The sequence below is a fragment of the Danio aesculapii genome, chromosome 12 (genome assembly GCF_903798145.1).
Source record: "Danio aesculapii chromosome 12, fDanAes4.1, whole genome shotgun sequence".
Classification (NCBI taxonomy): domain Eukaryota; kingdom Metazoa; phylum Chordata; class Actinopteri; order Cypriniformes; family Danionidae; genus Danio; species Danio aesculapii.
Window position 1 is genome coordinate 30975592 of NC_079446.1, and position 12541 is coordinate 30988132.

At 40.8% G+C, this 12541-nt stretch overlaps 1 protein-coding gene across 1 annotated transcript in view; it reads right to left on the reverse strand.

The window, feature by feature from the left end:
• nrg3b (neuregulin 3b) overlaps positions 1 to 12541 on the reverse strand; it is a 304468-nt gene that overhangs the window by 32662 nt on the left and 259265 nt on the right. The window contains exons 3-4 of the mRNA XM_056470054.1: positions 7062 to 7135; positions 470 to 499 (exon numbers count right to left, since the gene is read on the reverse strand). Coding sequence (XP_056326029.1) covers positions 470 to 499; positions 7062 to 7135 — 104 coding nt within the window. The remainder of the gene's footprint in view (positions 1 to 469; positions 500 to 7061; positions 7136 to 12541) is intronic.

A 12541-nucleotide genomic window follows, 5' to 3' on the forward strand; every position in this document is an offset into this window, starting at 1 on the left:
ATATGCTGGTGTTAAACTGCATTGCTTTAATGCACTCCTGCACTGGCCTCACACATACACTCTGCACTCTGACTCTGACCACTGAACGCAGTCGACCAATCACAACAGAATGGGTCATGGGACCAATCAGCGCAGATTAACATCATGCTAAGGAGGGGTTTGGGAACAACTGAATCACTGAACGAATCATATGGGAGTCGTTGGGATAATTACGTCAAAATAAATGCATATTATATGTGTTTTTTTGACTTTGCATGCATTTCAGCCTGATGTTGAAGACCCCCAAAATCTAAATATGACCTTTTTTATGCATAATAGAGGCTCTTTAAGTATTATTATTATTTAGAATACATCAAAATTATTTAATTGTACAAAAACATTACAAATGCACTATTCTTTTAATCAAGCATATGCACATGTAAATGAGGGAGGAAAATGCATTATGAAGACATAGAAAAGGTTTTCTTACCCATAAACTCAATGCCCAGCTCATCTGCCGCTTCAGGGAGAGATAAAAAAAAAGAGAAAAGTGGTTAAACAGATGGAGAGAAAAGCAGAAACGGGGAGATAGATGTTATCATAGAGATTTCCACAAACAAAGTCGTATTAAATCACCCAGATAATAACCGTGAATAAAAAGCAAGCGAGTTTAGTGTCAACTAAAACTGCTCATTGTTCAGAAAGAGAAAAGACACCGGAGCAGCATCGTTCCACCAACAAAAATAGCTTCCCCTTGATTACCCAAGATACGAGCAGCCACAATATTGAAGAGGGTGAAGCAGTTTATAATATAAAGCACATAACGGCCTGTTAGTTGCCTGTAGAAAAGATATGCTCCCCTAGAGAAGCAGTTTTTTTTGTCAGGAATGGGTTTAGAAATGCCTCCATGTCAGCTGTAATGCCCAGGAGATGCTTATAATTGTCTTTTCTAGTTCCACAATTTTATTAATTCATCCAAAGGCGTCAAACTAATATGGCTTTTTCTTTAAAATAGCTTTCTCCAGCACAAGCAAATCGCCTTTCCAAATGCAGCCAGTCTCAGCCACTCTCTCTCCTATCCCGCTGAAGCCTCAGAACTGCTGGTCCTGATAAAGAGAAGAACACTCATGCTCTTTCATTTGAATAGTCCCCTTTTTTCACGCCACTGTAATATAATCTCATTTAAATTAAAATGAAACCCTCACACTTAATTGCTTTTCTGACAGAGGTGGTCTAAGGTTTTTTAAATAGACTGCCGGTTGCCCGAAAAAGATTATTTTAGTGGACATACTTAGAGGGGGGAAAAAACAGAAATCGAGCACTGTGACAGAAAACCCTCTGTCATATGATGAATCGCCACGTAGCAGCCGAAATGTCTCAACGCCACATGTTTTTGCATATATTCATGCGGCAATTTAAGCATGATCTGTGGGAAAATAATGAGCCCAAATGTCTTTTTCTCCTCCCCAAGAAGTCGTGGTGCAGTAGGGTCAGAATAATAGTGTGGGGCATATTTTATTGGCACACTTTTGGCTCATTAATACAAATTGAGCATCGTGTCAACGCCACAGCTGAGTATTGTTGCTGTCCATCGCTTTATGACTGCAGTGTACTCATCTTCTGATGGCTACTTCCAGCAGGACAACGCACCGTGTCATAAAGCGTAAATCATCTCAGGCTGGTTTCTTGAACATGACAATAAGTTCCCTGTACTCAAATGGCCTCCACAGCCACCAGTTCTCTATCCACTAGAGCACCTTTGGGATGTGGTGAAACGGGAGATTCGCATCATGGATGTGCAGCCACTGCATGATGCTTTCATGTCAATATGGACTAAAATCTCTGAGAAAAATTTCCAGTACCTTGTTGAATCTATACCGCGAAAGACTAAGGCAGTTCTGAAGGCAAAAGGGGATCCAAGCCTGAAGACAACATGTCATAAAACTGTCATAAACATGATTGTCAAAAGGTCATTATAATTGGCATAAATTTGATAACGGCATCATTAATATTTTTCTTGACTTCAAATACATTGGTACAAATTTAATTTGGTATTTCAATAAATTAAAGACACTGTTAAAACATTAGCTGACTGAGTATTGACACATTTAATGAGAAATTCTAAAATTCCAAAATCCAAATTCAGTTTGTTCGACTTTAAAGGGTGGTCAGTAAAATATTCTTGACAATTATAATGACCTCTTGACAATCATGTTTAGGACGGATTTATGACAATTTTTTTTGTCTTGGTAATTTCAGGTTGTCAAATAAAGACATCTCAAACAATGTCATTTTGTTCTTAAAATGACATAACTGAGCTAATGACACTTAATAACAGTTTTTATAAGCATGCATACAAATTCATATTGATATGATTATAACGGTGTAATGAACACCCCCTTCTAGTAAAAGTGTTACATTTATATTCATGGGGAATAAGGACAGATCCCTTGTTTACTGGCAGTGGCACCATAGCGCGGGCACAATGAAGGATGTGGAATCGCTTAAAGGTTGTTTTAAATGCTAATGTAAGCAGAATTGTTGGTAATACTCCTACCTAAGATTTTTTGCACAGTGTCTCTCCTCTGGGCCTATTGAATTCGCAGCGTGTTGTGGGATTGGGTGAGATTTTTTAAAACACAACACAGCTCTCTGAAACAAAAGGCCCAGGCGATGATCCAGCGGTTCTGTCGTTCCCCTACTGCCAGCACTGCTTGGCCCATTCACGCTGCGGCTGCTTCTGATTGCCCACAATAACAGCCACATTCATCCAGTCATAATCGCTGTGCTGTCATGAGCCACACACACAAAGTCATTAAGCACGGATATGCATGCATTCCTCGAGTCCTGGCAGCAAGGTCCTGATGTACGGCTCCCATAAACCACAGGCTCCCATCCGCTGTCCCGTCACCCTTGGGAGACATTTACGCCCGCCGAAGAGGAATGGTACCCAGCGCACTGAATCAACGTCAGTCGCTCAGAGACTGAGGGGAAGAACTACAAAAATGAATCAAATCCTAATCCTTCAGTTAGTTGGAGCAATAGGCGAAAGCTTCTTTGTGCGGCTTACTTACATAGTCTAATGCTCGAGAGATAAATACCTAAATGAGAGGCCGCTGTCCCCTGAGCAAGCCAGTCGTGAAATCCGTCTCCCTTGAGTCACCGGCTGAACCCCCGGTTTATCCACCGCTCTGAAAACAGCTTCACTAACCAAACTAAAGGCATCGTTCACAGAAAAAAAAACAGATATTCTGTCATCATTTACTCACCCAAAAGAGCTTCAGAGGACTATGCTCACCAATCATTTGTGCAACTCTAAGGAAAGGAGCTAAAGCTTCAAAAAACGTCATTAATTCTTACATTTTTCTCCCAACTTCATTCGTTTTTCTATTAGTAACACTTCTGTTATAATTTTCAGTTTAACAAAACTTTTATATTTGATGTGTTGATTTTCAGTGTATATACGTCCACATTTTTTGGCAAATAACTGGCCAACTTCACATGAAGGTACTATCAGGCCAACTCTGGACATTCAAGTCATGTGTTCGTGTCCACTTCATATAGTGAAAAGGCAGATGTTGTGTTTGTGTAGCAAACTGAACTACACCATTAATTCACACAGAATATGCAGACTTCATGTTTAAATAGTCTTTTTGCTGTATAATATTCACCAACACTAATCTACATTCACCAGCTACTTTATACTTTATTGGACAGCTATACCTCTCCAACTGTTTGTTATTGCAAATTTTTAATCAGCCAATCGCATGGCAGCAGGCAAATGGGCTACAGCAGCAGAAGACCACACCGGGTACCACTCCTGTCAGCTAACAACAGGAAACTGAGGCTACAGTTCGCACAGGCTCACCAAAATTTGACAATAGAAGATTGGAAAAATGTTGCCTGGTCTGATGAGCCTCGATTTCTGCTGTGACATTCGGTTGGTAGGGTCAGAATTTAGCATCAACAACAAGAAAACATGGATCCACCCTGCCTTGTTTTAATGGTTCAGGCTGGTGGTGGTGGTGTAATGGTGCAGGGGATATTTTCTTGGTACACTTTGAGCCCGTTAGTACCAATTGAGTATGATGTCAACGCCACAGATTACTTGAGAATTGTTGCTGACCATAGCCATCCCTTTATGACCACAGTGTACCCATCTTCTGATGGCTACTTCCATCAGAATAACACACCATGTCATAAAGCACGAATCATCTCAGACTAGTTTCTTGAACATGACAATGAGTTCACTGTACTCAAATGGCCTCCACAATCACCAGTCTCAATCCAATAGAGCACCTTTGGGATGTGGTGAAACGGGAGATTCGCATCATGGATGTGCAGCCGACAAATCGGCAGCCACTGCGTGATGCTATAATATCAGTATGGACCAAAATCTCTGAGGAATGTTTCCAGTACCTTGTTGAATCTATGCCATCAACTATTAAAGCAGTTAAGAAGGCAAAATGGGGTCCAACCCAGTACTAGTAAGGTGTACCTAATAAAGTGGCCTGTAAGAGTATATTGTAATTCAGATGGCTACGTTTGATCTATTCATTTAAAGTTTGCCAATTTCCATAACATATCCACTCCTTTGCTCACATCATAAAAATGAAAAGGCCCCACTAAAACTATCAAAGAGTGGTCTATAAAAATAATTCAAGCTATGTGCAGAAAACCCAGCTTTTTAAAATATCCCCACCCAGTGAGCTTTTAACTGCTGCAAAATCGATTCACAACTTGAGAACGGAGTAAGTAAAATTGACAAACAAATCAATTGGATACATTTAATAAAACTAAACAAACATATTGATCAAGACTCAATTCATAGGATCTAATTGATTTGTTCATAAGCTAGACAACGCTACTTCCTTCATGAACATCAATTTAGCCCTGTTTTTTCCAAAAGCAATTGTCTTTTAAAAGTCCTTTGAAAATAGTGCACAATCCATGTCCATATTTATGCATAATTTTTAAACTTAAAAACCCCAGTCTCCAAAAGAGTAGAAACAAATGGTCTCCTGCTGTGTTTTGTGGATGAACAAAAGTCATTCAGCGTTAGAACAACTTGATGATTAGAAAACGGCTTCAATTTTGTTTGTAGCGCTCCTCTAATACCCCTCTCACACAGTGCAGGCATAATAATTTGGAGAAAGTCAACAACACTCCTAATATTGAGCAGCGGGGTATCTGCAGACTCTGACCTGCAGTGTTTTCCTCTGCCAGGAGCTGGAGAGAGGTGGAGGCCAAGCAGAAGTGAGGCTCTTTGGAGCATCTCTTGTGTGGCAGTCGATATGGAGACAAAAACGACGGTCAACGGATGATTTGTGCTAGTGTGTTGAGCAGAGATAGATTTTGAAAAAGCTCAGGGGACAAAAGACTAGGTGGCAGATAAAGCCAAGCTGCACCCGGAGGGGTGATTTGTGGCTCATTTGGTGGGTTAAGTGAATAAAGATGCACTGGGCCACACACATCAGGCTCAAACCAGCAATGCTGAAAAACAAACATTACCCTCTACAGGGTGGCATAAAGATACACCCTAAGCATAATGAGCTATGAAAAAAAATTGTAATTTGACATAAGATATTGAGCACTAAGACGCGTCAAAGCCTGTTGTGTTTGTTGTGTGGCAGAAATGGATTGTAATTCAAGTACATAATCTGGATAAACTGCTTCATCTCTCATCAATGCCGGATAGGTGGATTAAAACCTGCCAAAAAACAAGAACTACAGATCCTGAAAGCTTCACCCACATTTCGGCGATTTGGCCTAAAATTGCTTTAATGCTAAGCAGTGTCAACAGGAGGGTGGAGGAGGCAATACCAGCAGGACTGTGTAGGTGTATCCGCGAAGAAGATGATGGCACTGCAAGAGATGAGGGCTCCATCTCAGGGCATGATGGATGGCGGGGATATGAATGCTCTCATTGAGAAAAATCAGATATGAAAGAGAAGTATCAGGGACACAAAGTGGGCTCCGGCAGAAAGGCTACAGAAAGATCCCATTACCAGCCACTCAGTAGGGTCAGCAACTCAAAGTGCACTAAATGGGAGTTTAGGTTGCCGTCTCACTCACTCCCCAAAAGCCAGACAATTCATAGAACGCAAGCCATTCTGAGAAACGGTCTCGTTGCAGATTCATCGGTGTGCCCGGACAGCTCTTTTCTCTGCTTTCTCTTTTCCAAGGCTTCTACTTCCTTTCACGTTGGTATAATAGCTCTCGGAAAGTTGAGTCACAGGAAGAAGGGTTTATGAGTCAAGGCTTTTGTGAGGTTTCACAAATCTCTCCGATAGCAACCTATGAGAAAGCAAACATGTCTTTTTGACAGCTTTCTCTGTGAACTTCCCGTTGGCTACTTGTACTCAACTGTCCTTTTTTTTAAGCTGAGATGCTCTCCTACAGTAGCTCATCTAGAACACAAATGGCTAATGACTTTAGCATCGACCTAAAATTAGCAAAGCAATTACTTTCATTCAGGACTTTTCTAATGGCAGGGGAAATGTACTCTTCATGAAAAATGGACACTTGATAACATTTTATAGCCACACTGAGCCTTGTTAGAATCATTGTGTTGGAGACTATGTGGACATGTTGCACACTATATTTGTCATGCTAAGCAATAAGCTAGAGTTAGAGATCAGCTTTTCCATAGAGAAAAAGAGTATATGCAAATGCTTTCTGATTTTCATGAGAGTGTGGTATTGTAGGGTGATGGCAATTTCAATGCTTAGAGCGAGAGGTATAATTAACTACTTAAGCAATACACGGTTCTGAGAAATCGCTGGAGAACTCTCAGCCCTGGAGGCTAAGAGACTCACCTGCTGCTAGAGAGGCTTTAAAACTAAGACCAGTAAACAACAAGTAAATTATGTTCTCTCATCTTTGGCTTTCTGTATCATGAAGCCTTTTGTTGCCGAAGGGCATTGTGTTGTTCATGCTAGTAGGGATGGAAATTACTCAATAACTTTGTGTTTATCTGAACCGCATTCATTTTTTTCCCACTGTATCCTGATATTAAGCACACAAAATAAAAAGTATTCTCTCATATTTTCCCTCAGAGTAAACAGAGAGATGGTACATACTTGGGTCTGATAGGATGGAGTCAGTCTTCGGTACAAACTGGTCACAACGAAGTCCACGGTAACCTTCTTTACACCTGCAAAAAAAGAAGAAGAATTTTCAGCATTTCCGTACTGAAATAGAAATTATATGTGAGTGTCAGAAATCCTAAAAAACACACCTTATCATGTATTAAATTACATTTTTTATCTTTTCCATTTTATTTTAAGCATTATATTTCAAATACTTACACACTGTTCCAACTTTAAATGAATCAGAGAATCCTGAAAAAAGGAATTATGATTTCATTCATCTATTTATTTTCCTTAGGTTTATTCTCCATCTCAGAGGTCACCACAGTGGAATTAAGCGGCAATTATGCATATATATATATATATATATATATATATATATATATATATATATATATATATATATATATATATATATATATATATATATATATATGTGTGTGTGTGTGTGTATATATATGTATGTATATATATATATGTATGTATATATGTATGTGTATGTATGTGTGTGTGTATATATATATTAATATGCCAGATTCTAGCACCTTTTATATGTAATAACATTTTTGGATGTATTTGGAGCTCACAAATGTATATGTCAGAAAAAAACGAAGACTTCTGAGTCATTTATTCACCTTTTAATTTCATACCGGCATTGCTTTTCTTCCTCTATGCCACATAAAAGAACATTTAGGTCTAATCAGTAAGCAGAATGGGCATTTTACTAGCCCTGTGGTATGACAAATTCTGTTTTTATCAGTACAAGTCCTTCAACTAATATGTAGTCATAAAAAAGTGTGTTTATCTAATTATACAAGATGCAGAAAAATAATGAAAGCAGTCATACTGCAGGGTACTGCTGTCACAGCTTGATATGTCATGCCAACCCATTTATAATACTGCATCCATGTGTCCATCCATCATTGTCATTTTCACAGGCAGATTGACTCAGCATTTGAAATGAGCATAGCCAAAAATGTTATAAATTAGCCCCATGCAGGAAAAAGACGAGGAAGTAAAGAAGGGAGGGGTGATAGGACAAGAAAGAAGAAGAAGAAGAAGGAAAATAGGGATAACAGGGCGGGTCTGTCCAGAGCTCAGTGGTGCCTGCACTCGCACAGATAACACAGTCTTGACATTTATGTCACATCCCCGCTGAGCTATGGGACTGTATGGAAAAGAAGGCGGCATTTCACTAGACTCTTACTGCAAGATCTATGTGAAACAGGGGACTTCTTTCCAAAGTAGCAATGTGCTCTGAATTTGTGTGTAGAAGAGCCACAGAGAACCCCAGCTGGCCTCCAGCAAAAGCATTTTTGACATATACTAATCTCTTAGCATCTCTGTTGTCCTTTTATTTTTTCCCGTTTCAATCTAACAACTGTTGTCTTCCCATGTGCGAATACGAAAACAGCACACCTCCGAAGCTGCAAACAGGCTCATCGCCATTTACCAGCAGCATCACGCCATTTATTGGGCACGTTCGCCAGAAAATTGCTCAATTCTGAGATCTGCTTCTGTGATCACTTCTCTCTCCTGCGCTACGCTAACGTAATTTTGACGAGGCATACCATGATAATGGTGCTTCACAAAAGGAAACAACAAGCGCACGGGCTGAGAAGCATCAAATAAGCCCTTTGCAGAATGATCTTGATGTTGTTTCATCTGGAGTGTATGCCAGCTCCGGTGTGACAGCTGCCTAGATTCAATCCTCTATGTCTGTCTGTCTGGCTTGGGGAAGCGTGACTGAGTTTTGCTGAAAGACACCGGGAAGAGACTGAAAACTGACAGCAAAGAGAGAAAAACACGGTTAGACTGTAATTACAGTGATGGAAACAGGTGAGGAGAGCGTCGTGCGGTCTAGTTTTAACGTACTGCCTGGTTAACATTGACTCACGCACTGACGGCAGAATGACGGCCATGACTGTCAGCAGCCTATTTGTTTGTTTGCAGCCCTTTCCGGGAGACGATACAGTAGAGCTTTTAGAAGCAGAAGCACGCTACGAATGAAAACAAACCAACAAATGATTTCATGCATCATTGTTTACTTGGTATCGGAGGACAGGAAATTCAATATGTGTGCATGTGTTATGACATTCGAGGTGCCTACAGAGTAAACAACATTGTAAACTAGCATTTCTGCATCTGCTTCATGGCTTTTCATTATCATTCAAGGACACGTTGCTTGGCATCAGTGATCGTGCCCCCGTTGGTTAAATTACAGCTAGAGAGGAAAAAGAGAAAGGATATATTTCCCCCGAAGGAGGCCAAGGCAATGAGCAGGACTCGCATTTGACTACCGCCCAGCTTGTTAATTAAAGCTAGAGTCTGTAATTTTTTTCTGAATGCTTCCGTCTAGCTTAATATGCAGAGATAACCAAAAGAAGGCCATTAGCGGGACAACTTCCCAGAAAAAAAGTGTAAACACCGCATCTCTGTGGCCTCATCAAAACATTGTTCTGTTTGTTTGAGAATTCCAACCTTCCTCACATGGCAACAGTGGCTTAGCCAATAGCTTGAATTTAGGGGCGGGGCACTCTGCTCGTCTCACCAGTTGGTAGAGTGTTGAAAGGGAAACCTGTTTGAAAACAATCAGTTTTCGAATGCTTCCGTCTAGCTTAAGATGCAGAGATAACTAAAAGAAGGCCATTAGCGGGACAACTTCCCAGAAAAAAAATGTAAACACATCTCTGTGGCCCCATCAAAACATTGCTCTGTTTGTTTGAGAATTCCAACCTTCCTCGCACGGCAACAGTGGCTTAGCCCATAGCTTGAATTTAGGGGCGGGGCACTCTGCTTGTCTCACCAGTTGGTAGAGTGTTGAAAGGGAAACCTGTTTGAAAACAATCAGTTTTCGAATGCTTCCGTCTAGCTTAAGATGCAGAGATAACTAAAAGAAGGCCATTAGCGGGACAACTTCCCAGAAAAAAAGTGTAAACATCACATCTCTGTGACCCCATCAAAACATTGCTGTTTGTTTGAGAATTCCAACCTTCCTCGCACGGCAACAGTGGCTTAGCCAATAGCTTAAATTTAGGGGCGGGGCACTCTGCTCGTCTCACCAGTTGGTAAAGTGTTGAAAGGGAAACCTGTTTGAAAACAATCAGTTTTCGAATGCTTCTGTCTAGCTTAATATGCAGAGATAACTAAAAGAAGGCCATTAGCGGGACAACTTCCCAGAAAAAAAAGTGTAAACACCGCATCTCTGTGGCCCCATCAAAACATTGCTCTGTTTGTTTGAGAATTCCAACCTTCCTCGCACAGCAACAGTGGCTTAGCCAATAGCTTGAATTTAAGGGCGGGGCATTCTGCTCGTCTGACCAGTTGGTAGAGTGATGAAAGGAAAACCTGTTTGAAAACAATCAGTTTACGAATACATCGGTCTAGCTTAATATGCCGATATAACCAAAAGAAGGCAATTAGCGGGACAACTTCCCAGAAAAAAAGTGTAAACACTGCATCTTTGTGGGCCCATAAAAACATTGCTCTGTTTGTTTGAGAATTCCAACATTCCTCGCACGGCAACAGTGACTTGGCCAATAACTTTAATTTAGGGATGGGGCACTCTGCTCATCTCACCAGTTGGTAGAGTGTTGAAAGGGAAACCTGTTTGAAAACAATCAGTTTTATTTTTGTACTTGGTGTTTCTTGCAGCACCACATACTTCAGCTTTCAAGGTATGTGGATATAAGTTGGAATAAGCAGGTGAGCTTGTTTGTGCAGGAAAGCATGTCGGTGAGTGGGATGTGCGTGGTGGTATTTTTTTTCTCCCTGTCAAACAGCTCACACATAACAGACTGAGCTTGTGCCTTGGATGTGGGTGCTACCCACATTCACACACCCACATATATTGTACACACATTTACACAAAGACACTGTCTCCCCTTCTCAAGATCCTGTGACAACTTTCCCTCCACAAATAAGGCCCAATCTGATCCACAGACATCCTTTACTGTTATTGATAGATATTAAAGCTGCTATAGGAAACAATCTTTGCATCCTTGTCAAAAAAAGTGCCGTTCAAGAAAATTCTGGCTTCTCTATTATTGCACGGCCAATACATATTCATACTTGTCTGTCTGGGTTTTTGGACAGGGAGGGGAGAGTAAGCATCGCAACAGAATGATTTTATTTGTTGAATGACATTGACTGATGCCCACTTCACTATTCAGGATGTTTGTTTGCAAGATCAGGCTGATCAAATTCAGCACAGAAACAAGAACTGGCTTCTCAACAACTTCATTCGGTGTTTCTTCAACTGTTTTAAAGATGCATTGTTGACATAATTTAGCTACTTTTTAGAGGCCATTTACGTACAAATTATATTGTTTATCCTCTGTCCCAGTCACAGCAATTCGATATACACCACCGGCCACTTTATTAGGTACACCTTACAAGTACTGGGTTGGATCCTCTTTTGCCTTCAGAACTTCCTTAGTCCTTTGTGACGTAGATTTAACAAGGTACTGGAAACATTCCTCAGAGATTTTGGTCCATATTGACATGATAGCATCATGCTGTTGCTGCAGATTTGTCGGTTGCACATCAATGATGCGAATCTCCCGTTACACCCCATCGCAAAGGTGCTCTATTGGATTAAGATCTGGTGACTGTGGAGGCCATTTGAGTACAGTGAATTCATTGTCATGTTCAAGAAACCAGTCTGCAATTTTCATGCTTTATGACATGGCGCTTTATCCTGCTGGAACTAGCAGATGACATGTACACTGTGGTCATAAAGGGATGGACATGGTCAACAACAACACTCAGGTAGGCTGTGGCATTGACATGATACTTAATTGGTACTAACCAGGTGTACCAAGATAATATCCCCCACACCATTACACCACCAGCAGCAGCCTGTACCATTGATACAAGGCAGGATGGATCCATGCTTTCATGTTGTTGATGCCAAATTCTGACTCTACCATCCGAATGTTGCAGCAGAAATCGAGACCAGGCAACATTTTTCCAATCTTCTATTGTCAAATTTGGGTTAGCCTCTGGGAATTGTAGCATTCGTTTCCTGTTCTTAGCTGACAGGAGTGGCACCCGGTGTGGTTTTCTGCTGCTGTACCCCATCCACCTCAAGGTTCGACGTGTTGTGCATTCAGCGATGCTCTTCTGCATACCTCGGTTGTACCATGTGGTTATTTGAATTACTGTTGCCTTTCTATCAGCTCGAACCAGTCTGGCCATTCTCTGGCATCAACAAGGCATTTGCACCCACAGAACTGCTGCTCACTGTATATTTTCTCTTTTTCAGACCATTCTCTGTAAACCCTAGAGATGGTTGTGTGAAAATCCCAGTAGATCAGCAGTTTCTGAAATACTCAGACCAGCCCGTCTGGCACCAACAACCATGCCACTTTCAAAGTCACTCAAATCACCTTTCTTCATCATTCTGATGCTCTGTTTGAACTGCAGCAGATCGTCTTGACCATGTCTACATGTCTAAATTCACTGAGTTG